Here is a 25,786-nt window from a genome sequence, read left to right on the forward strand (position 1 = left end):
GGAGCAAAGGCAACCTAAGTGAAAATAAGCAAGTGAGACTATAATATGAATACAGATGACAAATCAAAAAAGCTTCTTCTCACCTGACTGTTTAAGTCATTAACATACTTCTATAGAGGAACCGGTCTGTGCAGAAGTTTTAAAGGTGCACGGTGGGATGGATCAGGACTATAAAAATAACAAAAATTGAAGATTCAGTTGTAAGAACAGAGTTCAGTTTGAGAATAATTATAGGATGCATACCAAGGAGTATAAAGTAATAGGGCAAAAGAGAATCAAATGTAAAAATGTTACATTCTAGTAACGAGGCCACCTGTGAACTGTGCTCCCGCTGCCTTGGTTGTTGGGTTGTCTGAGTGACCAACATCTATTTCACTAGATCATGGACTTGGATTAATCTTGATTTCTCCACCACCTAAACCTCACTCCATACAAATAGATGGAGATGAGCATTTGCCCTTGGCAGTGGTGGGGGTTAATCTTGGAAGACCTCACTCACAATCATGCTTTTATAAAGTGCTAACACTTTTCTTATTCCTGGCATGAATTTTCTAAGAGAAGCCAAGAGACCTTGGGAAATGGTAGCACAGGACTGGCTTGTGTTGTTAAAACTTTCACGTTGCAGAAGGATTTGGTATCTTTGTTGCTTCAAATAACCCCATCTTCTCTGACTTTAATCACTGATCTCACTGGCTTTATTTTTCCCTCATCTCTATCTTTAACTTCTTAATGGGAGCTTCCAGAAAGGGGAAAAATCATTTTTGTCTTATTTTCCCAAACAGCAGAAGAGCGGCCTAGATGAGGTATATCGCATTATTTATCCTCTGGTGTTCTCTTCTTTCTCCTGTGATTCTGCTAAAAATGTGCAGACTTCATGGAGACACATTTAGCTCTGCCCTGACACGACAGAAAGATGGTTCCTCTGTACTTTGGTGATAATGTAATTTTCTGAGTTGCAAGACTTTGATTTAAAATTGTAATGCACCCATGTAGGCACTCGTGTAGGCAGACGGAAGTACAGATTTAGTGCAAACATGTTTACACACTCGTGAGGGCTGCCCAGCCCACCCTAGATGGTTTTCTCCAACAAAAATCCGTTTTTCCCAAAACTTGTTTAAGATAAGCACTTCTCATTTTAAATGCTCTTTTTTGAAAATATTTCAGAAAACCATAAAAATGACCTAATTCTAGAAACTTGAAGGCTATCGTCTTTGCTTTTGAAAAATGGACTGATTCCTGGTATGAGAAGAAAGGCGCCCGAAGAGCACCTGGTGTGGATGACGGCATGTGTCTTAGTCAGCCCAGGCTGCCAAGACAAAATAGCATCTAGTGGGGGCTTACACAACAGACATTTACTTTTCTCCCGGTTCTGGAGCTCGAAGGCTGAGATCAAGGTGCTGGCGTGGTTACTGGTGCAGCCTCTCCTCCTGACTTGCAGAACTTCCACCTCCTTGCTGTTTCCTCACGTGGCCTTTCCTCTGTGCTCGTGGAAAGAGGAAGCATCCCCTGTCCTTGTCCCAGAAGGACACCAGTTCTGTTGGGTTAGGGCCCCACTCTTTTGACCCCATTCAACCTTGATTTGTTGCTTAGTTGCTAAGTCATATCTGACATTTTGCAATCCCATGAACTGCAGGACACCAGGCTCCTCTGTCCTTGGAGTTTGTTCAGATTTCATGTCCGTTGAGTCAGTGATGCTGTCTAAGCACCTCAGCCTCTGTCACCCCCTTCTCCAACTGCTTTCCATCTTTCCCAGCATCAGGGTCTTTTCCAATGAATCGGCTCTTCGCATCATGTGGCCAAAGTATTGGAACTTCAGCTTCAGCATTGGTCCTTCCAGTGAATATTCAGGGTTGATTTCCCTTAGGATTGACTGGTTTGATTATCTCAAAGTGCAGTAATGCCAGGAGGGGAGGGGGTTAGGGCTTCCACATGTGAATTTGCAGGGCCATACAATGGAGTCCACAGTGCCAAACGTGCCCAGGATTCTGTAATTAAAAACGAAATGACATATCACCTGAGGCCACGGGTTAAATGAGATTTACCAAGCCAGCATCTGGTGAATTGGGATTCTTGAAAACAGTGGACAAGTTGGCTCTGCTGGTTCCAGACCTTCTCTTGCTTAACCAGCTGGGTTGCACGCACCATGGTAGCTGTGACAAGAGGCATCACTCTGGATTGGACTTTTGTGCCAATTGCAGTGGGGCTTCCCTGGTGGCTCAGATGGTAAAGAATCTGCCTGCCAGTGCAGGAGACCCAGGTTCGATCCCTGGATCAGGAAGATTCCCTGGAGAAGGGAATGGCAACCCACTCCAATACTCCTGCCTGGAGAATTCCATGGACAGAGGAGCCTGGTGGTCTACAGTCCGTGGGGTTTCAACAAGTCAGACACGACTGAGCGACTAACACACACACACACACACACACACACACACCCCAGCTGCAGCAGTTACACACACACACACACACACACACACAGCTGCAGCAGTTCCTAGGTTTCCTTGGAATATATTCAAGCTCAGCTTTTATCAGGTCCCCTGCTGAGAGATTTTCCTCCAGTGTGCTCACTCTGCAGAATGTCTGCAGGAGCTGTTGCCAGAGCTCCCTCTGGTCTGCGGGCTCCCTCCCCCTCTAGGACCTACACTGCTGGCCAGGTAGAGAGATGGGAGGAGACGGGAGATGGGTTTGATTTCATTTTCAGAGTGGAAGGGAGTCTATAGCAATTATGTACACACACTTTCACAGAATCATTTTAATTAATCAGGAGTCTTAGGCTCTTGTTCTGGGATCACCTCTTTCTTTCATTCATGTGTTCAGTCCCTTAATCGACAGTTATTGAGCACTGACTGTGTGTCAGGCATGATGATAGATGATGGGGATATAAATGAAGAGAGAATGTGTAATCCACGTCCTCTGAGAATTTAGAAGTTGTGAGATCTCGAGCAACTCTCTTAGTCTTCCCGAGACTCATTTTCCTCATCTTAAGGGAAAGCAATTAGACTGGGAAATCATCAAAACTGGAATGAACCTATACAAGTGTGATTTTTCTCTCCATTTACTGGAATGATTAGATCCCTTAAGGAATTTGGAAAATTTGAAAAAAGCCTACGTTAAAGTCACCAGTGATCCATGACAAAGAATATCAGTCTTTTGCTGTGTTTCTTCCTAGAGTTTTGCCGTGTCTATGCACACAACCACGTGTATAGCACACACATATACATATATGTACATTTTTAAATAGTTATTTATTTTACTTATTTGGTTGCAATGGTTCTTAGTTGTGGCACAAGGGTTCTCTTCGTGGCAGCATGCGTGATCTAGTTCGCCGACCAGGGATCGAACCCAGGCCTCTGCACTGGGATGTCTTAGCCACTGGACCACCAGGGAAGTCCTCACACATATGTTTTTGTTTAAGAAGTTTAGTGTCATTTATTTTTTGGTTTGAAGCAGATTTTCTTTCTTAGTATTATTGCACAGGTACTTTTCATGTCTTTGAATACTACTAATATGCTTGTTAATGGCAGTTTGGTAATCTATTGTATATATAGATATGTATCATATTATTTATCCTTCTCATTTAGGACATTTAAATTATTTTCTCATTTTCATTATTATAAATAAGGGATAATACATGTCTCTGATTGTGTCCTTAAAATGAACTCATAGAAGTAGAATTTTGGATTGAACAAGTTTTTGCCTTTTGAATATATATTGCAAAATTTCCATCCAGGAAGATAATGTCAGTTCACATGCCTGTTAGCTATGTACAAGAGTCTTAGTTTCCTTGTATCTTCACTGATACGGATATGTATATTTTGTAAATTTTTGCCAATTTCATCGGTGACAAGACATATATTTTTAATGTAAAAAATATAAGGTAGAATTTGGATGAGCTTGTCTTTATGTATCTTTTAACTATTTGCATTTTAAAAATCCCTACTTCTATCTTTTGCTTATTTAATATTTTTTTCTAACTTTGTAAAAACACTCTTTATCTTAAAGGGATTAGACCACTTTCACGTATAGCAGATCTTTTCCTCCTTTGTGGTTTGTCTCTTGCGTGTATATGTGTGTGCTCAGTCATCTCCGACTCTTGTTACCCCATGGGCTGTAGCCCTCTGGGCTCCTCTGTCCACAGATTTTTGAGGCAAGAATATGGAATGGGTTACCATGCCTTCCTCTAGGGGATCTTCTTGACCAAGGGATTGAACCCATGTCTCCTGCATTGGCAGGCAGATTCTTTAACCACTGAGGCAACTGGGAAGTCTGGTTTTATTCTTACATATATGTGTTTAAGATAGCAAGCATATATATGTATATATTCAGTTCAGTTCAGTTGCTCAGTCGTGTCCAGCTGTTTGCAACCCCATGGACTGCAGCATTCCAGGCCTCCCTTTCTATCACCGACTCCCGGAGTTTACTCAAACTCATGTCCATTGAGTTGGTGAAGCCATTCAACCATCTCATCCTCTGTTGTCCCCTTCTCCTCCCATCTTCAATCTTTCCCAGCACCAAGGGTCTTTTCAGATGAGTCAGTTCTTCACATCAGGTGGCCAAAGTATTGGAGTTTCAGCTTCAGCATTAGTCCCTCCAATGAATATTCAGGACTGATTTCCTTTAGGATGGACTGGTTGGATCTCCTTGCAGTCCAAGGGACTCTCAAGAGTCTTCTCCAACACTACAGGTCAAAAGCATCAATTCTTTGACGCTCAGCTTGCTTTATAGTCCAACTCTCACATCCATACATTTCTACTGGAAAAACCATAGCCTGGACTAGACGGACCTTTGTTGGCAGAATAATGTCTCTGCTTTTTAATAAGCTTTCTAGGTTGGTCATAACTTTTCTTCCAAGGAGCAAGCATCTTTTAATTTTGTGGCTGCAGTCACCACCTGCAATGATTTTGGAGCCCAAGAAAATAAAGTCTGCCACTGTTCCCACTGTTTCCCCATCTATTTGCCATGAAGTGTTGGGACCTGATGCCATGATCTAAGCTTTCTGAATGTTGAGTTGAGTTTTAAGCCAACTTTTTCACTCTCCTCTTCCACTCTCATCAAGAGGCTCTTTAGTTCTTCTTCACTTTCTGCCATAAGGGTGGTGTCATCTGCATGTCTGAGGTTATTGATATTTCTCCCGGCAATCTTGATTTTAACTTGTGCTTCATCCAGCCCAACATTTCTCATGATGTACTCTGCATATAAGTTAAATAAGCAGGGTGACAGTATACAGCCTTGACATACTCCTTTCCTGATTTGTAACCAGTCTGTTGTTCCATGTCGAGTTCTAACTGTTGCTTCTTGACCTGCATACAGATTTCTCAGGAGGCAGGTCAGGTGGTCTGGTATTCCCATCTCTTGAAGAATTTTCCACAGTTTGTTGTAATCCACACAGTCAAAGGCTTTGGCGTAGTCAATAAAGCAGAAATAGATGTTTTTCTGGAACTCTCTTGCTTTTTTGATGATCCAACGGATGTTGGCAATTTGATCTCTGGTTCCTCTGCCTTTTAATAAATCCAGCTTGAACATCTGGAAGTTCACAGTTCACATATTGCTGAAGCCTGGCTTGGGGAATTTTAAGTATTACTTTACTAGCGTGTGAGATGAATGCAATTGTGCCATAGTTTGAGCATTCTTTGGCATTGCCTTTCTTTGGGATTGGAATGAAAACTGACCTTTTCCAGTCCTGTGGCCACTGCTGAGTTTTCCAAATCTGCTGGCATATCGAGTGCAGCACTTTGACATCATCATCTTTTAGGATTTGAAATAGCTCAACTGGAATTCCATCACCTCCACTAGCTTTGTTTGTAGTGATGCTTCCTAAGGCCCACTTGACTTTGCTTTCCAAAGTGTCTCACTCTAGGTGAGTGATCATACCATCCTGATTATCTGGGTCGTGAAGATCTTTTTTGTACAGTTCTTCTGTGTATTCTTGCCACCTCTTGTTAATATCTTCTGCTTCTGTTAGGTCCATACCATTTCTGTCCATATATATATATAAATTTAGTCATTTTTATCAGTGCTGCTTCTTTTGCTTTGCTGTTTAGAAAATTTTCCAATCATAAAGTTCGATGTATTTTATGTATTTTCATAGCTTTCTTTTTGGTCTCAAACTATTGGGTGTATTTTGGAAATTTGTCATCTATAATATTCCATTTATTTGTTTTTTTTTTTCTACTGTTCAAGCCACACTGTATTTGTCCTGGTTTTTCGTATGTCAGATCTCCAAAGCCATTTCCCCCACTTCTTATCTTATCCTTCTTCATTCGAGGAAGTGACTCTGTCTTAACTTTACACTGCTCTGCAGTGCAGACTGTGCTCTTGCCTTGCTGAGAAGGACCTTCCAAGTTAAGCTGCAATTTTTTTTCCTTTAAAAAAATATTTATTTATTTACTTGGCTGCTCTGAGTCTCAGTTTCGGCATGCTGACTCTTACCTGTGGCACATGGGATATAGTTCTCTGACCATAGATGGAACCTGGGCCCCCTACATTGGGAGAACAGACTCCTAGCTATTGGATCATCAGAGAAGTCCCAAGCTGTGATATTTTTAATGTCCTTCCTTTATTGTCTTATCTCATCTTTGAGTTTTAATCCTCAGTCCATATTTTCTTAAATTAAATGGCTCTAAACACTTGCCACTTAGAACTTCTACTTATTGTGGTAAATCATTTGCAAAGAAAAAATTTCTTGATGTTTCTTCCTTGAGAGTTTTATCAATGTCTTCTTTTGTGTCACATAATTTTTTTCTGTGTCCCACTCATCAGAACAGAAGGTTAAGGCCTACCTCATGTCCCGAGTGTGTGTGTATCAGCCTTGCATCCTTTCATAGTCCACCTGAACCCTCTTAGGATCTTCTGATCCAATTTCAGCTCTAGGACTGGATGATGACAGGCCAGTTCAGTAGCGCAGCAGCCTGGGTAGGAGACTTGGCATCTGGGGACTTGGGTGGAGGAGTTTTGTTTCTTCCTTCTCTGTGCTGTGAAAGGCTTTCTCTAGAGAGCCCGTCTTCTCTTCCTAGATTTCCAGTTGGTCCATCTTCTACTCTAGGTTTCTATATCCAAGCAATCAAGATGCACCGATCCAGGAAGGAGCCCCATTCATTGGAGAGAATCTCTGACATTTGCTGTTTCTTCTTGGTTCATCTGCATTTAACCTTGACTTCCTACTGAAGTTGCCCCCAGTGTTTGTGGGGCTCCGCCCTGGGCCCTCAACCTAAGAGTGTTAAGGGGGGATCTGCCAGGGCAGCCTCTCCTCCTTCCTGAGAGATGGAGCCTCCATCCCGTATCAGCTGGACAGATATTCTCAGGCAACCAGGAAGTGAAACCTTTGCTGCGTTTTGTTTCTGCCCCAATCGGCCCCTCTTCACGCTAGAATGAGTAGAAATAAATTGATGGTTTGCAAGAATCACTCTTCTGTAATGATCAGTCTATTCCAGGTTTTCGTTTTTCCTTAGAGTCCTTGGCTTATGTTAGCTGGTTTCTGGAAGAGGTATAATTAGATATCTATGATGAAATAAGATGGTGAAGATTTAACTGGGAAATCAGAAATGGATCTTAAAGCTTATTTGAAACAACACGTCTCCTGCCAGCCTCACAACTGTGATCAGAGGATAAAATGAGAGGATAAATGTGAAAGGACTTTGAAGGCTGTTGGGAACATTATGCAAATACAAAGTTGCTTTGTTATTGCCACATTTTATGAGAGCAGAAATCAGTAGCCTTGTTGGAAGCAAATGTGAGTTGGGAGTTTTTTAAGGAGCGCGTGTGATCGTGGAAGATGGCTCTTTAGGTGAAGCACAGAGCTGCTCTGCTTCTGTGTTCACTCTCTCCTTTCACGGCAGTGCATCTGAAATAGAGGGTGGTCTTGCTCTTCATCCCTGCAAAGAGAAGGCTGGCCTGAATTTCCACTTTAGACTGTTTCTTAGCATGCCAAGAGATTGTTTCAGCCAAAGAAACTAATCTGCAGATAGGTCTGCCCCCACACAATGCCCAGCAACGGGGGCAAAGGCTTTAATTAAAATGAAAGGTTTGGTCATTTCTGGCCTATCTGGGAAGCTTAAAGTTGATGTGGTTTGAATGAAAATAATGACTTTTACTTAAAATGCAAATATTAATGCAGGAAAGAACCTGGGATTGACTCTCAGTGGAATTGAAAGAGAGTATAATTTCTTTTTCATGTTTTTTTTCCTGCTGAAATTAATGGTTTTTTTCCCTCCTGAAACTCTGTAACATATACATTTAACATGTTAGTAAGGTATATTTTTTCTCTTTTAAGTTCCTTTCGGCTGGCAGTTGGGCTTTTTAAACTCTTAAAAGCAGTGCCGGTTTTACATATTAATGGCTCTTTGAAAAAGTCACAAGGACTTGCTACTGTTTGTGTTTATTTGGATGACATAAGTCAGTTTGAGGGGTAGTTTTTTTCCAGGCCTTCTTGGTTTGGTTGTCTGGACAGCATTTACCATCCCATAATCTCCATTGATACACAGAAAGCTAAAATGACCACTTGGTGAAAAGTATACATATTTACCAAAGAATTTGTATGGACCAAAATCAAGTTTTCAATTTTGAAGTAGCATGTACCTCTCTTTGGTTAAGTATACTCATCTAATTACCGAGAATTACAGTGAAAACAGTGTGCATATTGAATGTTGATAAGGGTAGATGGAAATGTGGTCAATTATATCAGTATATGTTAAATGCATTCCAGATCAGTGATGCTTTTTGCTAATTATAATTAGTATAAAGTAGACTTAATGAGGAATTACAAAGGCTTGAACATTTTGAAGTTATTATTATTTGTATGTTAAAGATGAATTTGTTATAAAAATTAAAAAGAGAAACAATCCAGACTCTTACCCTAATAAACTATATTTTTCCCCCCTCATCTCTTCTTGCTATACTTACGAATTTTTATTTAATTGTCATCAGCATATATGAGCAATTTTGAGCTTTGTATTTTCCATCAAATATTCATTATGTAGAAAGCATTTTTTTTTCCATTTGCAGCGGAACATAAGGGCATTCCACGGCTGCTTGAACCCGTCTCCTATTGTCGAAAGTGTAGCTGTCTCTCAATTTATTTTTTGGTTCCTGTTTAGATAATGCTGTGATGAACATCTTTCCTCAAATGCAATTTTAACTTTCTGTAGGGAAGGTTTTGTTTTTGGAATAAATGGAATGGGTTGAGATTTCTGTGCCAAATTTGATGCAGCTTTAGAGAGTTAAGGCAAGTTGAGAGGAGGGTAGTTAAGAGAAGTCACTTGGAGGATGATGCAGTAGGTGACTCCGTCTCCTGTCTGGGTGAAGAGGTGAACGTGGCAGGAAGAAAGAGAGGAGCTGCTGGCAGAGCTCCGGGGTGGAGGCAGGGCTCCAGGAACATTCAACTGGGAGCCTCCTTCCCTTTGTTGACCAACATCATTTGTGGCTTTGGGTCTGAATCAGACCAGCTGAGAGGGCAGTCCCGTGCTCCTCTCACTGTGGAGTGGACTGTCTCTGGGGTTTGACTTTCCACCTGAAGTCAGCGTGGGGAGGCATTGGCTCCAGCCCAGGCGGCCTGGGAAAAGCAACAGGAGGAAAAGAGAGGACCAGGCAAAAGGGATGCAGCTGAGTGATGAGCCAGATCCTAGATCCTACCCCCTGTCAATCCAGGATCAGGTGGTGTTTGCCAAGGCTCTGTTTCTTTCCACCCAGACACTGGGGCAAGGTTGGGAAGCCAAAGGAGAAAAACAAGCCTTCAGTGAACAAAATCAGGAAGAAGGTTTGGACCCAACATTGCTCATCACTAATCACAGCAGAGCTGCTCCTTATTTCTTTTCTTTTTTTTTTTCAGCTAATGTTTTTTTCTTTTTTTTACTTGTTTTGTCAAACTGCAAGTAAATAACCCAGTGAACTCTGTATTTGCTGGAAATAGTCTTTTTGAAAGAAATGTTTTATTTTAGGAAAGAAAAAAAACCCTACCACAAAACAGGCTGCTTTATGAGATTTCCAATTTTGCCATGATTTTGTTCCCTGGGTAGACTGATGCTGCAGGGACTGTGATAAGTTCTTCTATGGTAACAAAAGCAAAATTGAAAACCTACTTCAGCCCCATTCGAGCTCACGTTGTTATCACTTTGTCTTTTCACCAATTACCTGCCTGCATGTGCTCTACAGCAGCCCAGGTTCTGTGGCCACGTTCAATGTCCTGGAGATTTTGACATCTTCTGTAAATTTTTTTTTTTTGAATTGTGGCCGTATTCCTAATATTTCCACTACCCCTTACCTCCAAAACCTCCACAACCCTGTAGAAAAGCTGTACACATTTTAGGCATCAACATATTTATCTGCAAAATGAAACGTGCTTGTTTGCACGGCAACATTCTCAAGAACACAGAGAAGCTAAGCAATGATGTTGAAATCATCTGACACATATTCATATGGGGTTCTGTTTCTCTGTCCTACCAGTCTTCCAAGCAAACAAGACTCCAGACAATCTTTGATTAAAACTTTAAATTCAACCTAGAAAGGGCTTCAGATATATTTCAAAAATCACACTTTAGTACTTTTTAAAATGTCTCTAATATTTTTCATATTCCAAATCAGTTCAGTCACTCAGTCGTGTCTGACTGTTTGCAATCCCATGAACTGCAGCATGCCAGGCCTCCCTGTCCATCACCCACTGCCGGAGTCTACCTAAACCCATGTCCAGTGAGTTGGTGATGCCATCCAACCATCTCATCCTCTGTCATCCCTTTCTCCTCCTGCCCTCAATCTTTCCCAGCGTCAGGGTCTTTTCAAATGAGTTAGCTCTTCACATCAGGTGGCCAAAGTATTGGAGTTTCAGCTTCAACATCAGTCCTTCAAATGAACACCCAGGACTGATCTGCTTTAGGATGGACTGGTTAGCACTTTTAAATCCATTTAAAGACCTTAGAGGTGTTCAGCAGGTGTTTGGAGGCGCAGTCTTTTTTCTTGAGGCACAATGAAGGAATGAAAGAAGTGATAAATGAGGCAAACCAGACAGGAAGGAGTTACATGATGTCCTGTGAACAAGATGCAACTTGCTCTGTGTTCTCTGAAATCACTTCCCCTTCCTGGCTAATCCAGGAAGGCAACCCATCAATCAGGAGATCAGCTGGAACCCAATTGTAAAGAATGACACGTGGAACCAAGTCATTGAAAAAGAAGGAAATAATCTCTGAGTAAAGAAGGGGTTGGGGGACTTGGAATCAGGCAGCAATGGATTCAAGGAGAATTCACCTTATAGAGGCCACATGGAGCTCAGAGTTAGGATTGGTGCAAAATCCACAGTGAGAAACGGACTCTCCTCTATAATGTCTCATTTGGTCCTCCTGGAAACCCTAATAAATATCATTGTGCTCATTTTGTACAAGGGGAATGTGAGACTTGAGTGGGTTGTTTAGTCACCAAGTCGTGACCGACTCTTTTGTGATCCTATGAACTGTAACCTGACAGGCTCCTCTGTCCATGGGATTCTCCAGGCAAGAATACTGGACTGGGTTGCCATTCCCTCCTCCAGGGGATCTTTCCTGGCAGGAATTGAATCTGTGTCTCCTGCATTGGCAGGTGATTCTTCACTGCTGAGCCACCAGGGAAGCTTGAGACTAGTTTTGACTATAATCAATTTAGAGTAAATGACTCATTCCATGTCATGACTTGTGCGATTTCAAACAGGGAGAAAGTGGTTGATCTGGAACTGGGGTTCTGAATTTCTGACTCTTTTATGGGTGTTTTTCAGTCCACCATCCTGCCTCAGGTAGCAGCTTGAAAGTTAGAACTTCAGTGTTCTTTAGAGGTGAGGGGAGTTCGGATGGGCCCTCAGTTCAGCAAAGGAAGAGAGGAAAGATGGAAGTAACAAGAAATCAGTTTCTCCACACTAGGCATGGGGCAGTCAGGACAGATGGAAGTTCATAGTCCTGCTGATATGCAGGTGGTGGGGCTTGACTTGTTCAGTTGCATCTGCCTCCATGCATGTAGCTTGGCACTAATCAGGCTTCGGTTAGAGATGCTGTGTGCATGCCCAGCTCCCGGGGCGGCGTGGTCCCCAGCTACTTAGGGCAGGACTTAGGGTGGGGTACTGGGCTCTTCTTCCCAGCTGATCCTTGTATCATTCCCTCTGCTGACCTATTCTTACCTTTGCAGACAACTGAACAGCATTCACGCCAGGCTAAAAGATCCCAGTGGTTGCACCTTTCTTCACTAACTCTGCTTTTTAATCCTGAAATTATATTGTCTTGATGACATTGGGAAAGTCACTTAACCTATCTGACATGTCATCCCAGGGGACCCATATGAACGAGCTCAAGTATTTCCTGTCGTGGCAGTCCAAACGTGGGTTGAAAAAGAATTTCCAGTCACAGAGAATTTCAGAAGGGAGTAATTATTAAGAGTAGGGAGCTGAGAATGAAGGTGCTGTGAGCACAGCGGCCTGACCTCCTGACAGACTAGGGAGAGTCGACACTTTTCATGAATTAGTAGCCAATTTTTATAACCTCAAGACAAAGAAAATTCCTGTTTGAAGGGTGACATTAGGTAATGGGCTAGAGAGTTGTAAGGTGAGTACCAGGGTGGACATATTTGCCTAATTAGGGGTCAGGAAGCTGACGGATAAGGATCAGGGGGGCTTTTGGCAACAGTTAAATGGGCTTCCCTGATGGCTCATACGGTAAAGAATCTGCCTGCAATGCAGGAGACCCAAGTTTGGTCCCTGGGTCAGGAAGATCCCCTGGAGTAGGAGAGAAAGAGTTGGATGTGACTGAGCAACTAACACTTTCACAACAGGGCTCAGTCAGTTTCAGAGATGACCTTGGTTCTGGCCTCTACATCTGTGGCCTTGGTGCAAGGCCTCTCACTGTGATCTTGGTATAGGCCTTCACATTTTCTAAGGAAATTCCTTCTGGGCATTGGCAGTGACAGCTGATGTGTCCAAGGATTCTCAATGCCATCTCTTTCACAGTATCTGCTTCTGCTTTTCCTTCCTAGAGTCGAAAACATGCCAGCAAAGTCCGACTGTATTACATGCTTCACCCCAGGGATGGTGGGTGTCCAGCCAAGAGGCTCCGATCAGAAAACGTGAGTATCTGACACCATGCGATATCCTTGGACAATTTGTTCTGTCGGCGAGAGACTTTGCAGGTCTGGGAATTCCAGTTATGTCCAGCCTAGTGGGAAAACTGAGGCGAAATCGTTCTCATTAACTATGACAGAAAATATGACATGTAAGCAAGTCTTTTCCTTTTTTTTTTTCCTGCCAGATCTTGCAGGATACAGGGTTGGGAAACTTTGATGATTTTGTGCTGGGACCTTGCAGAGAAAGAACAGACGGAGGGGCTAAGACCGTCAGAGGCTGGGTGAGGGGAGGCGGGCACCTGGAGAAGATATGACCTAAGGGCAAACCTGTCAGAAGTATCAGAGGCCTTGCTTTCTACATAATGTATGTTTCCTTTGGTGTGTAAAACAGAGCGCCAGTTTGTTCACTTATAATGAAAACTGTGCACATATCTTGCAAATAAAAATATTCAGGGTTTTGATCAGTGTTATCTTTCCCTGAGGGAATGTTTACTTAGGAAGACAAATAACAATTAGGCAGTTGCTTTGAGGGTTTAAAGTCAGAGCAAAGGGTTTCCCTTAGCCAGGCTGTGGCCAAGACTGCTGAGAGGAGCACCCCTTCCTCCCTTCAGGGGGCCCTTTTCCTGCCGAGTAGAATTTTCTTACTTATCCATGGCAGAGGTCCTCCATGATACCGACTGAGGTTTAAACGTGGAAACGCCTCACCCTCTGAGGGCTGAGAGGCTGCGGGTGAGGAATTCACATCCCACCCTCTCACTATGCTTGTGATCCTGCTTGGTTTTTTTTTTTTCTGCTGCCATATCAGTGCTAGTCTTCTTTTCTTATTAAAAATTAATACATAATCATTGAAGAGACTGAGAAAAACCTGCACTTGTATGTTCTTCACAGGAGAGAGAGAGAGAGAGAGAGAGAGAGAGAAAGGTATGTGTTTCATGAGGTCACTGGTTAGAGCGCTGTAGAGTGAGGCCTGGGGTAGGTAGTTTTGCCTAATTAGGGGTCAGGAAGCTGACCGGTAAGGATCAGGGAGGCTTTTGGCTGTGGTTACAATGGGGCTCGTACCTTCCATGTGACTGAAGGTAGAGAACGTCAGGGCTGGCTGGGTCCAGGGGTTTCAAGCCACATCTCAGCATCCCCAAATGAGCTAACATGTGCAGACTCACCTGGACTCTGTGGATTTTTCTTTACTGCCCACCGAGGAGACAGAGACACATAAGCCACAGACCTGCCTTAAAGAGACTTAACTATAGTGAGAGAGATAAACATTGCATGAAAGAGCTCTGATGCCACAGTGTAGGTGTTTGTTCACATTTGTACACAGTGCCTCATGGAGACAAAGGGTGGATGAGTCATGCCCGGGCCATGCGACCAGGGAAGGTGTGACTGCAGAGGTGGCGTGCGAGCTGGGGTCTTTGGGATTGGACGGATGCTACCAGATGGAAGCAGTGGGAGTGAGGAGGGTGGACGGGTGTTTTCTTGGGTGCATCCAGAGCAAAACAGCCTATTAAGCTGCAGGAGAGTCGGCTGAAGCCAGCTTTTATGCAGTCTCAGAAGCCTGTGGCCATGCTGGAGTCATGCTCTCCATCAGATATCTGTTAACAGAGAGGACAGAATTCAGTCATTTCCCCTTGGAATTGTTCAGCGACTATTCCTTCATTCAGGGACCAATTAGCATCTAATCCTAAGAGTCAGAAACAATAGGGATTCATGGACACTTAACAATGATCTCTTGGAGCACAGATTATTATTGTCTGTCCGCTCAAGTTCTAATCATGAGTGGTGCACGCGTAGCGGAGCTCCTGAGGAGTGATCCTTAGGAGGAAATCCTTTCCTTCTCAGGTTCCTTGGCTGGTCTAATAATAAACTGACTTAAGACAGATGAACAGAGGAAACACAAATTTAATTCCATGCATGTGGGAGCCCCAAAGAGAAGAGACTCAACGAAGTGACCAAAGCAGGCAGCTTGTATGTTCTTAGACAGTGAAGTGATAAATATATAAGGAATTGAAAGGGCAAAGAAAGGCTTCTGGGCTTGAGGTAGCAAATTAGTGAAGAAGTACTGAGGTTTGTTTATAGAGGCTTCTTGGCCCTGGATTCTGTATCTTTGGTGATAAGGCTGTCCCTCTACCTCCTTGTACAGGGAGGGTGCCTTTCACGTAGGAGATTTATCTCCTGCTTGCAGGGGGACAGGAGATGGTCAGAGTGTCATCCTGCACCTGCTGTTTTTTAAGTCACTTTACTAAAAAATCAATATGTCTAAGTGTCCTGTTCCCCTTCACAGGCGGAGAGAAAGGGGCACTGGGACTCCTGCTGGTGACCTTGAAGACACAGTCTTTGCTGCTCTGGTCAGATCCGTGCTGCACCCCACTCAGGCTCTGGCTCTGCCAGACACCCTGGGGTCAGTTCCTAGCAGGGATGAAGGTCAGATTTTACAGCAAGAAGTATTTACAAGAGTTCTTTCCTGAAGGCCCCTTTGAGAACTCTTTCCTGGGTTTTGAAAACTTAGCTTTATCATTGGATTTGCTGACTCAGTCATTTCCTACGACTCATTCATCTTAGTCTATGAGCAAATCAGTAAATAGGAAAAGCAACCTAATGATCTTACTCTTTGAAAGAGATGGTTGATACTTTAACAGGCTATATGGACATTTCACAGTGGAAACTATCATTTCCATTAGGCATCTTGATGTATTGGATGCAATGTGGAAGGTTCCCCCAGGCCCTCTCCAGGGCCTTGAGAGTTGATGTTATAACCATTTGGACCAATTTTATTTGATACAGATTCACATCTAAGGATTGAGACCCTAAATATACAAATAAACAATGGCTAGACCATATATAGGGCTTCCCTGGTGGCTCAGACAGTAAGGAATCTGCCTGCAATGTGGGAGACGCCGGTTCTACGCCTGGGTTGGGAAGATCCCCTGGAGAAGGAAATGGCAGCTCACTCCAGTACTCTTGCCTGGAGAATCCCAGGGACAGAGGAGCCTGGCAAGCATAGTCCGTCAGCTTGCAGAGTCTGAGCAACAACACACAGACCATAAATAAAACTACAACTTTGACCCAAAACCTGCAGCCAGTTCCGAAAACCAACCCACTGATATATAGTAACCAGCCCAGAAGCCTGCCTGCTATAAGTCAGACTACAGGAAGTCAGACCACTGTCTATAGTAACAATCCAGGAAGTAAAAAACAGCCTTGTGACAATAGGTCCCAAATGGCAGGACTTGATGAGTAGCTGACATCGTCACGAATTTCTGTATCCGTTTCCAACTTAGGACCAACCAGAAAAAGCCAGATATGCACGCCTGACCCATCACATAGGCTTCCCATTTTAGGTGACCTGTTTGCCTTTCCCCACATCAGCGGCCTCCAGTCAGGGCACAGGTGAGACCTACCCTTTTTCCATTCTGAAGCTTCCCCACCTCTCTGCTTGCCTTTGCATCTCCTCCAGATACAGGTGACAGCCAGCTGGCTCCCCGGCTGCAGCAAGCTCTACATCAGCAGCCTTTCTTGTTCTCCTTTGGTTGGCATTTCTTTCCACGGGGTGGTAAGACGGGGAGCGTGATAATAATCCGTAATGTACAGGTTCATGAGAAGATCCAACTGAGCAAACTCATTCATCAAGCACTTTGTTTTCAAAGTGTTTTCTGCAGGCGTTGTTGTTGCTGATCCTCTCCCCACCAGCACCTGTGATCTCGGGAGGATGTCCTACTTCGCTCCACTTGCCTCTCTAGTCTTGCCCATCCTCCCACCTACCCGGCTCCTGGGTGGCTAAGGTTTGCATCCTGGTGTCACCTGAGTGAGAACAACTTCATAGCGGCCTTGAATATCCAGCAAAATGAGTGCTTCCGAAAATAGACAACTCGTTGCTGATTTTCCAAACCTTGACCACACACAAACCTGGGGCCACAGCGATTCCTAAAATTGATAGGTAATGGCAGCCATCCCTTTCCTGGGAATACTTGGTAACTCTGCATTTATGTATTTACGTACAGAGGAACAGAAGTGCCTCTTATTATCCCCAGGGCCATTGCCATTTCTATTCCAGGTCATTTGACCTTTTTTGTCGTTTGCTGTTTAAAAAGTTAAGTTCATTTCTGACTTGTGTTCTGGTCTTTCTAGCTTTTTAAAATGCTTTACTCTTTAGAATCCTCACTTGGATCCTCTGTGGTCTTTTTTTTTTTTTTTCCCCTTGAAATTTTGGAGCACGACATATTCCCTGGGAGGCCACAGAGTAAAATTAAATGCGAAATAAATTGCTATAGTTGATTGCCTTGGAGAAATTTTCAGTAATCCCGCGAGCATTCGAGCCAGAAAGGACTTAAAGATTATCTAGTCCACTGAGAGCCTTGGTTTTCCACCAATGGGCCCTTTTATTATCTTCTCACTCATGGATTGCATGCTTTGAAAAAAAATTGTCTGCTTGGGAAACAGCACTTTGAAGTTAAAAGGTGAATTAATTTTACTTTTATTTTTATTCTGTCAAGATAAGTTAACTGCAAATTCAAATTGCCTGTCAGTATTAAGTAAACTGTTTTTACATGGAGTTCATGTAATTCCTTCTGAGTGGGGAGACTTGACATTTGGTTAGTGTGATTGGACTTACCCCTCCTAAATATTTACATGGTTTTCCTTACGTCTGAAATATTTGACATAGCTTGAGAACCTCCACTGGTACGTTGACAGGTCCCTAAATATCCTGGATTTTGGGTTGGAAGGATTCATTGTAATCCCCTTCCAACCCTGTAATTACAAAGGTGAAAATAAGGCTCAAAGAAGTACCGTGTCTTATCCAAATTTGTAAAAAAAGACCCGGTCTGCTACCCTAAATTCTATTCCTGGGCTTCTTCTATGTATCTTGAAACTGTAGCTTCTTTGGGGGCCTGGAAGCCATTGCTGGGTCCAGAGTCAGAGAGCACTGCTTCCCCGGGGGAAAGTATTAATAGTAACTGGCACTTCTCAGATGCTTCCCACCTAAATGCTTATACATTAACACATTTCCTCCTCACAAGTCCTGTGTAAGGTAGGGGCTGGCATTATTCCCCAAAGAGAAGAAAACTGAAATTAAGTCATTTGACTCTGGTCAAACAGCCGGTAAGTGGCAGAGACAAGGCTGGGGAAATATAAAACAGCAAAATAGAATTCCCTCTGCCCCTGCAAAGTGGCTCACCATGCCATACCTGGAGATGGGGGCTGCACATCTCCTAAGTGCTGGGGCGCAAAGATGGAAGCACGTGGAGCTTTCCTTAACAGGAATCAGGATGTAGTGGGGGTTCCGTTAATGTGCAAATCATGTGTAGCAGATGCTATCCTAGACATACGGCTAGACGACTGTCAGTGAAAATAATCAATAAGCAACCTATAATAGGAAGAGAAAAGAGTTTTATTTGAGCCAAACTGAGGACTATAGCCCGGATGACAGCCTCTCAGACAACCCTGAGGCACTGCTCTGGGAGAAGTGTTGTTTTTGGCACAGTTCTACGTCTTGTCAGAAATGAGAACATTACAGTCAGGGATGCGTTCCTTTAAGGTTTCAAAAGGAAAATTGGTCCAGTACACACACAGCAAGTCTGCGTGTCCTTGGGACCTAGGAAGGGGCTCTTGTCATAGAAGGAGGACGAGCATTGGCTGACTAGGAAGGAAGGCATTTCATCCTTCTTTTTTAACAAGGGCATTCTTTACTTCTGGTCACTGTGCTCTTTTCTTCAATAATTAAAGCAGATGTACATTGTATATTTGATCATCACAAGCAGGCCATTCTGGTTAGCATAAAATTCAAGTTAACTCATGTATAAGCCAGCATGACTTCCCCAGACCTCAATGTGAATATGTATTTTATCACTAGCATCTGGGCATGAGGGAGGGGACCCCAGTCTCCCTTGGCAGGATGGGGGCAGGACAGTGTTTCCCAGAGAAAGTGACAATGAGCTGATTCTTTTTTTTTCTTAAATATTTATTTGGTTGCGCTGGGTCTTAGTTGTGGCATGTGGGATCTAGTTCCCTGACGAGGGGTCGAACCCAGGCCCCCTGCATTGGGAGCACAGAGTCTTAGCCACTGGACCACCAGGGAAGTCCCCAAGCTGATTCTAGAGGGTGGATGTGAGTGATCAAATGAAGAAGGCTTGGAAAGGTCTCTTCTGAGTACAGACTTGACATGAGTCATATCGTCAGAGAAATAAAATTCCAAGGTATCGTGAGATGCAAAGTGCTAATGGGTGGCTGTGTTTGTTTCCTCGGGCTTCTGTAACAAATGACCACAAACCGGTTAGCTTCCAACAGCAGAAATTTATGCTCTCACAATTCTCACAGCTACAAATCTGAAATCAACGTGTAGGCAGGACCTCCCTCTGGAGGCCCCGATGGGAGTCAGGTCCGTGCTTCTCTCCTGGCAAGGTAGCTGGCCACCCTTGGTGATCCTTGGTTTGCAACTGTGTCACACCAGTCTGCTTTCATCCCTGTGTGTGTCTCTGTCTTCCATAAAGATGCCAGTCTTTGGATCTAGGCCCACTATCATTCGGTGTGCGCGCGTGCTCAGTCGTTGTCTGACTCTTTATGATCCCATGGACAGTAACACACTAGGCTCCTCTGGCCATAGGATTTCCCAGGCAAGAATACTGGAGTGGGTTGCCATTTCTTTCTCCAGGGGATCTTCCTGACCCAGGGATCGAACCCTGGTCTCCTGCATTGTAGGCAGATTCTTTACCGTTTGAGCCACCAGGGAAACCCGATCATCCAGTGTGATGGCATCATAATCAGTTACATCTGAAAAGATGCTATTTCCAAATAAGGTCACATGTCCGAGGTGGACGTCACCGGGGAGACGTTATTCACCCAGTACAGCAGTGGAGACACAAATGGAGGTTGGCTGGCGGACAGGGGTACAAACCCACACTGTGCGTAGTATTGACATTTGCTTGGTCAACGTTTTCCATGGTCTCCAGTGGTTTGCTGCTGAATTCATGGGGATTTCTCAATGAGGGATGTGTCTACCAACGATGTTGTGTCTTGGCTGCCAGCTACACATTTAGAGCTAAAAGCGGGGATGCTGTCCCTGGCTGAGCTACAGATTAGTTTTACAGCTTTGCTTTGGACTTTCTAAACTGTAATTGCCATAGATTTATAATCAAGGGTTACAGTCACTGCACTGCCTGCTTCTCTGCCCCTTTCTCAAAGGGCTTCAGATAAAAGCTTCCTGTTTGTGAAGCTGCATGACAAACTGTAAAGTGTGTGAAACTGTTCTTTCATGGAATTTTAGAAATGTCCTTGTCTATGAGTTCCAATCTTTGGTCTCTGCTGTGCAGTACACGACTTCCATTGTCCAGTTAGGGACAGGCCCGCTGTCTACATCTGGGAGACTCGAAGAGCAATTAGGAAATCCGTGGGTGCAAGTTAAGTATTTATTTATGTGTCTTGTCTTAAGCCAGGAGTCAGAATATAGCCACCGGCCCGATGCAGCCACTGTTTGTTTTCTAAGGTCTGCAAACTAAGAATGGGTTTTACATTTTTAAATATTGGGGGAAAAAAATGAAAAGAAGGTTAGTACATCGTGATGTGAAAAACCACATGGAGTTCAAATATTGATGCTCAAAAGTAAAGTCTTATTGGAACCCAGCCATTCTCAGGCCTCTCCAAACTGTCTAGAGCTCTCCTCACATCAGGCAGAGGACCTGAGCCATGGCAATGGGGCCCTCCGTCCCACAGAATCTACAGTGCTTACCCCCTGGCCCCGCACAGGAGGTGTTTGCTAACCCCTGGGTGAAGTGGATGCTTTTGGCAAAGGAAGAGGTGGGTTGTCACCTCTCTGAATGTGGATGTAGTCTCCTTACTCACAGGAATGATCCCTTTGGAACATTCCAGACTCTAAAGCTGCCTTTTCTTCTTTTTTTTATTGGTGTATAATTCCCAGCTGGCTCAGTGGTAAAGAATCTGCCAGCCAATGAAGGGGACTCAGGCTTGATCCCTGGGTTGGGAAGATCCCCTGGACAAGGAAATGGCAACCCACTCCAGTATTCTTGCCTGGAGCATACCATGAACAGAGGAGCCTGGTGGACCACAGTACATGGGGTTGCAAAAGAGTTTGGATACAAACCGAGAGGCTTAGCAACAACAAACATAATTGCTTGACGATGTTGTGTCAGTTTCTGCTATACAATGAAGTGAATCAGCTATATGTATTCATATATCCACTCCCTCTTGGACCTCTCACATGCCTGCTTCCCTTCCCCTCATCCCATCCCTCTAGGTCATCACAGAGCCCTGAGCTGAGTTCCCTGTGTCTTCTGTTTATTTCAGGAGTTGCAGTTTTTTCAGGGCCCAGCAGGTAGAAGGTCGCACAGAATAGAAAACATCATTCCCGCCACTGAGCGGGAACTCCATTGCTATTTTGCTTTGTTTCTTTCCATACAGATAGACTGGAATGTATGAACAGGTTATTTTGCAGGAATCTGTGTGAAGCCTGCAACACTGCAGAAACAATGAGAATGGTTTCTTTCTTCTGCCTTCTATCCACCAAACTCGATTTATGGTAAGCAGAACTCCTGAGTTTTCTGAGATAGCCCTGATTCAGAATATTTTTTCCTTATCACTACAAATCAACAATATGTCCTGAAAAGACTAATATTTTCTCAGGAAACTATACCCAAAAGCAGAGTAAAAACTTTTATTATACAAACACACAAATGATAATTTAAATGAAAAAACAGATGTCAACGTGAAGCATGACAGTTGAGCGGTATACAACTTCCTAGGCCTGAGGCGAGATCTATAGCTTGGGACTCGGGTTCTGAAACTCACTGATCCTAAAATATGTATCATAGCTGTGACTTCCATCTAGAATCTGATCCAGAGGAGAGGAAAGAATTCCCAAAATGACAGCTATGAAACTAATTTTTTCAAAGCTGGATGCAGTGTCAGGGGTGTGTGATCACCACAAGCTCCGTGGCCCTCCTGCTGTACTCTCAGTCTGTTACTGTTATCATTGGATAAATTCTCTCCTTAGCCGGCAAGTTATGAAGCCCTTTTTATGTGTCAGGCCTTTTACTAATAAATACTTGGTAGATATTTCATGTGAACTTTAAAAGTGCAAGTAGGAATCTTTATTGCCTCCATTTTAAAAGAATGTGAAGGCTGAAGCTTAGGTCAAGTATTTTATCCAAAATTGTACATCGTGTAAGTGATGTGAATACTATACAGATTGAATCTCAGATCTGAGCTCTGAATTACCATGTATTCTTCATTTATTCATCCATGTATGTATGGATGTGAGAGTTGGACATAAAGAAGGCTGAGCACCGAAGAATTGATGCCTTTGAACTGTGATGCTGGAGAAGACTCTTGAGAGTCCCTTAGACTGCAAGGAGATCCAACCAGTCCATCCTAAAGGAAATCACCCCTGAATATTCATTGGAAGGACTGATGCTGAAGTTGAAGCTCCATTACTCTGGCCACCTGATGCGAAGAGCTGACTCATTAGAAAAGACCCTGATGCTGGGAAAGATTGAAGGCGGGAGGTGAAGGAGACGGCAGAGAACGAGATGGTTGGATGGCATCACGGACTCAATGGGCATGAGTTTGAGCAAGCTCCGGGAGATGGTGAAGGACAGAGTGGCCTGGCGTACTGTGGTCCATGGGGTTGCAAAGATTAGGACACCACCAAGCAACTGAACAACAACAACATCATTTATTTAATCTTTCCTATTAATTGGCTGTCTACAAGAGTCAGGTGCTGGGTTAATAATGAATGAAACAGATAGTTTCTGGTTGCAGTGTTTACAGGAGAGCGTGGGGAATGGACGAATACATAAATGAAGGAACATAGTGGAAAAATATAGAATTTGGGAAATCATAAGGTCTTTGGAATCAAGGAAGTCTTCCGAACAAATGAGGCTTGAGTTGTGTCTGAAAGGTGAGTAAGGGTCACTCAGAGAATTCTAGGTAGACGGAACAGCATATGTAAAGCCTCTACCTCAGACAGGTCACAGCAATTTAAGGAGTAAGGAATAACAAGAAAATCAGCATGACTGGTGCTCAGAGGTAGAAGCTGTGTGGTGAGATGTAGACAATGGATTTGGGGAAAGAAGGGCCTCCTCTTCTTTGAAATGTCATCTTATCAAACTTTCAGTTGTCTTCTGTGTCAATGAAAATCATCAATAAGGAATCTATAATAGGAACACATGCATGCTAAGTCACTTCACTTGTGTACAATGCTTTGCGACCCTATGGACCATATCCACCAGCTCCTCTACCCGAGGGGATTCTCCTGGCAAGAATACTGGAGTGGGTTGCTGTGCCCTTCTCGAGGGGATCTTCCCGACCCAGGGATCGAACCCACATCTCTTACATCTCCTGCATTGGGCGGCGGGTACTTTACCACTAACACCACCTGGGAAGCCCCATAATAGGAGCAGAAAGAGTTTTATTTGAGCCAGACTGAGGGCTATAGCCCAGAAGACGGCTTCTCAGATGATTCTGAGGAACTACTCTGGAGATGCATGGTTTTCAGCACAGTTTTATGTCTTGTCAGAACAAAGAACATCAAGTCGGGGATACTTTCCTTTAAGTTTTCAAAAATCCAGATTATAATGTACACAGTGAGTATGGCCTTGGTGCCTGGGAAAGGGGGTCTTATCATGGAAGGAAGACCAGCATTGGTGTCTCAGGAGGGGAAGTGTTTCATCTTTCTTTATAACGTGGACATTCTTTACTTCTGGTCACTGCACCCTTTTCTTCAATAATTAAAGCAGATGTACACTGTAGGTTTGATAGCCACAGACAGGCTATTTTGGTTAGCCCACAGTTCAAGTTAACTCATGTCAAGTCAGAATAACTTCCCAAGACTTTGATATGTGAGCATTTCTTTTATCAGCTGAAAGAGGGTGGCTTTGGATGAGGGTAACGCAGGGGAGAAAAATGAGAAATGCATAGATCTGAGGAACAATTAAACAGGTAAAAATGGATGAAGTGGATAATGGATGTGAGAGGTAAGATTGTTTTTGAATAACTTCCATCTTTAGATCTTACACAACTGGATGGTTACTGCCCCCCTGCCCGAGTTGCCTAGAGGTGAATTTGCCCCCTGCCAAGGGGTAGAGGCAGCAAGAGAGAGGGCCTGGGGGAATTTGTCTTCAGAGCTTCTCAATCAAGCCTTTCTGTCTCTCTGATGGTTAGGTTGAGGCGACTCAGGAACCAGCCCAGGATGGGGCACCCACAGAGTCAGGACTAGAGGTGCCCTCCTGGTGTGTTGATAATACAAAACCAGAAAAACCTGCGGAGTGAGTTCAAGACAGGCACCAAGTGAGGGGTTGGCGGAGCATAATATGAGAGCCCTGGTACCTTGAATGAAGGATACCAGCAGGAAGTTATTGGAGGGTTTGCAGAGGGGATGGAGAAGTTGGCAGTGGTTAGATAATGTGCTTCCAGCTTGAGGACTGAGGTTATTAGAAGGCGGGAACAGCTCAGATGTGGTCTTGGGACCCAGGTCCAGTGATTCCCAGGGGTCTACACTGTTCTTTCTTCATTTAAAGTGCAGAGATGGGGGACTTCTTTGGTGGTACCATGGTTAAGACTCCATGCTTCCAATGCAGGGGATGTGGATTTGATTCCTGGTCGGGGAACTAAGATCCTTCATGTTGTGTGGTGTGGCCAAAAAAATAAAATAAGTAAAATAAAATGCAGAGATGTTTTTAAAATGCCCAGAAAGCACAGCTTTAGGTTTCTCAAGTGCATGGTCTTTACGTATTCACCTCAGCACCTCACGCAGAGGGAGGTCCATAAATGATTGTTCATACCTTCACAATAAGCTGTTGTCCCATTGCTGTTTTCTTTAAAACAATTATGAGTTTAAAAATAGCTTTAACAAAAAGTTGTCATTTGTATAGAAAGTCTTCTAGAACATTTCCTTGAAATCATCCTTTGATTATATACCTATCAAAGTGGCCTTATTAAGGAATATTTTGTGCAGTTGGCTGTGTTCAAGAAAACCTTAGGGTTGTGGGCAGTTTCCACAAGAATCTTGACCAGTTTCTTGGTCTCACGGGTGTCATGTTCAAATAGGAAAAACCCAAAGAAAAGGAGAGGCAGGTCCTTGGAGGGTGTGCTCTCGTAGCACAAGCTGGTCCCTTCAGCAGTTGCTTCTGATCACAGCCTATACATCCTGACTCCATTGTCTCTCAACAGACTCTGTTGCCCTCTCACTGGCCGCCTCTGCTGCTGGGCATTGCTTGCCTTCTCCTGTCTGCTTTGGAGACTTGATCCTATTTTACCAGAAATCAAGGCTGCGTGAGCAGAAGTCGTTGTGCAGCTAACAGAGGCAGATGGCCTTCCCAGAGGCCAACCTTCTCTCATCCTTAAGAGTAAAGGGACATGAGAGTCAAGATGTCCTTCTCAGGAGGACAGTCTGGCATTGCCTCCGGAGTAAAGAGCTTGTCCATGCCTACTGGGTGATCGTAAGACATGGAAGAGTATGGGTCCAATTCCTGTGTGTGTTTCTCACTTTGCACACCATATGGGTCCTTGAAAATGAATCAAAATATAGTTTTGTTTAGGGTAGTTGAATAAAAGAATCCTGGTGACCACAGATCACCAAAGAGCTGTTGGATCTGTGATAATTGCTCTCCTGCTGACCTCGCCTCTGAAATATGAGTTTCTGTGTTGACTTTTTAAGTGAGGGTTCACAGGAGCCTGCCTGCACAGTGGTGACTCGAGCATGACAGCTGGGGGTCTCTGGGGT

General features: G+C 43.7%; 1 protein-coding gene across 19 annotated transcripts in view; it reads left to right on the forward strand.

The window, feature by feature from the left end:
- Positions 1-25,786, forward strand: part of ZMAT4 (zinc finger matrin-type 4) — a 362,048-nt gene that overhangs the window by 117,212 nt on the left and 219,050 nt on the right. For 13 of the 19 annotated variants that reach the window (XR_014061915.1, XR_014061916.1, XR_014061917.1 and 10 more), the window contains one exon: positions 12,973-13,062. Coding sequence is in view for 15 of the 19 variants with exons in the window: in XM_081519262.1 (XP_081375388.1) it covers positions 12,973-13,062 (90 nt within the window). In the remaining 4 variants the exon portion in view is untranslated. Of the gene's footprint in view, positions 1-12,972; positions 13,063-15,337; positions 15,478-25,786 lie in introns of all 19 variants that reach the window. The other 6 variants (XR_014061914.1, XM_081519255.1, XM_081519257.1 and 3 more) reach the window with 1 other exon arrangement.

The sequence above is a fragment of the Giraffa tippelskirchi genome, chromosome 8, assembly GCF_054371585.1.
Source record: "Giraffa tippelskirchi isolate mGirTip1 chromosome 8, T2T-mGirTip1v1.2.pri, whole genome shotgun sequence".
Taxonomy (NCBI): Eukaryota; Metazoa; Chordata; class Mammalia; order Artiodactyla; family Giraffidae; genus Giraffa; species Giraffa tippelskirchi.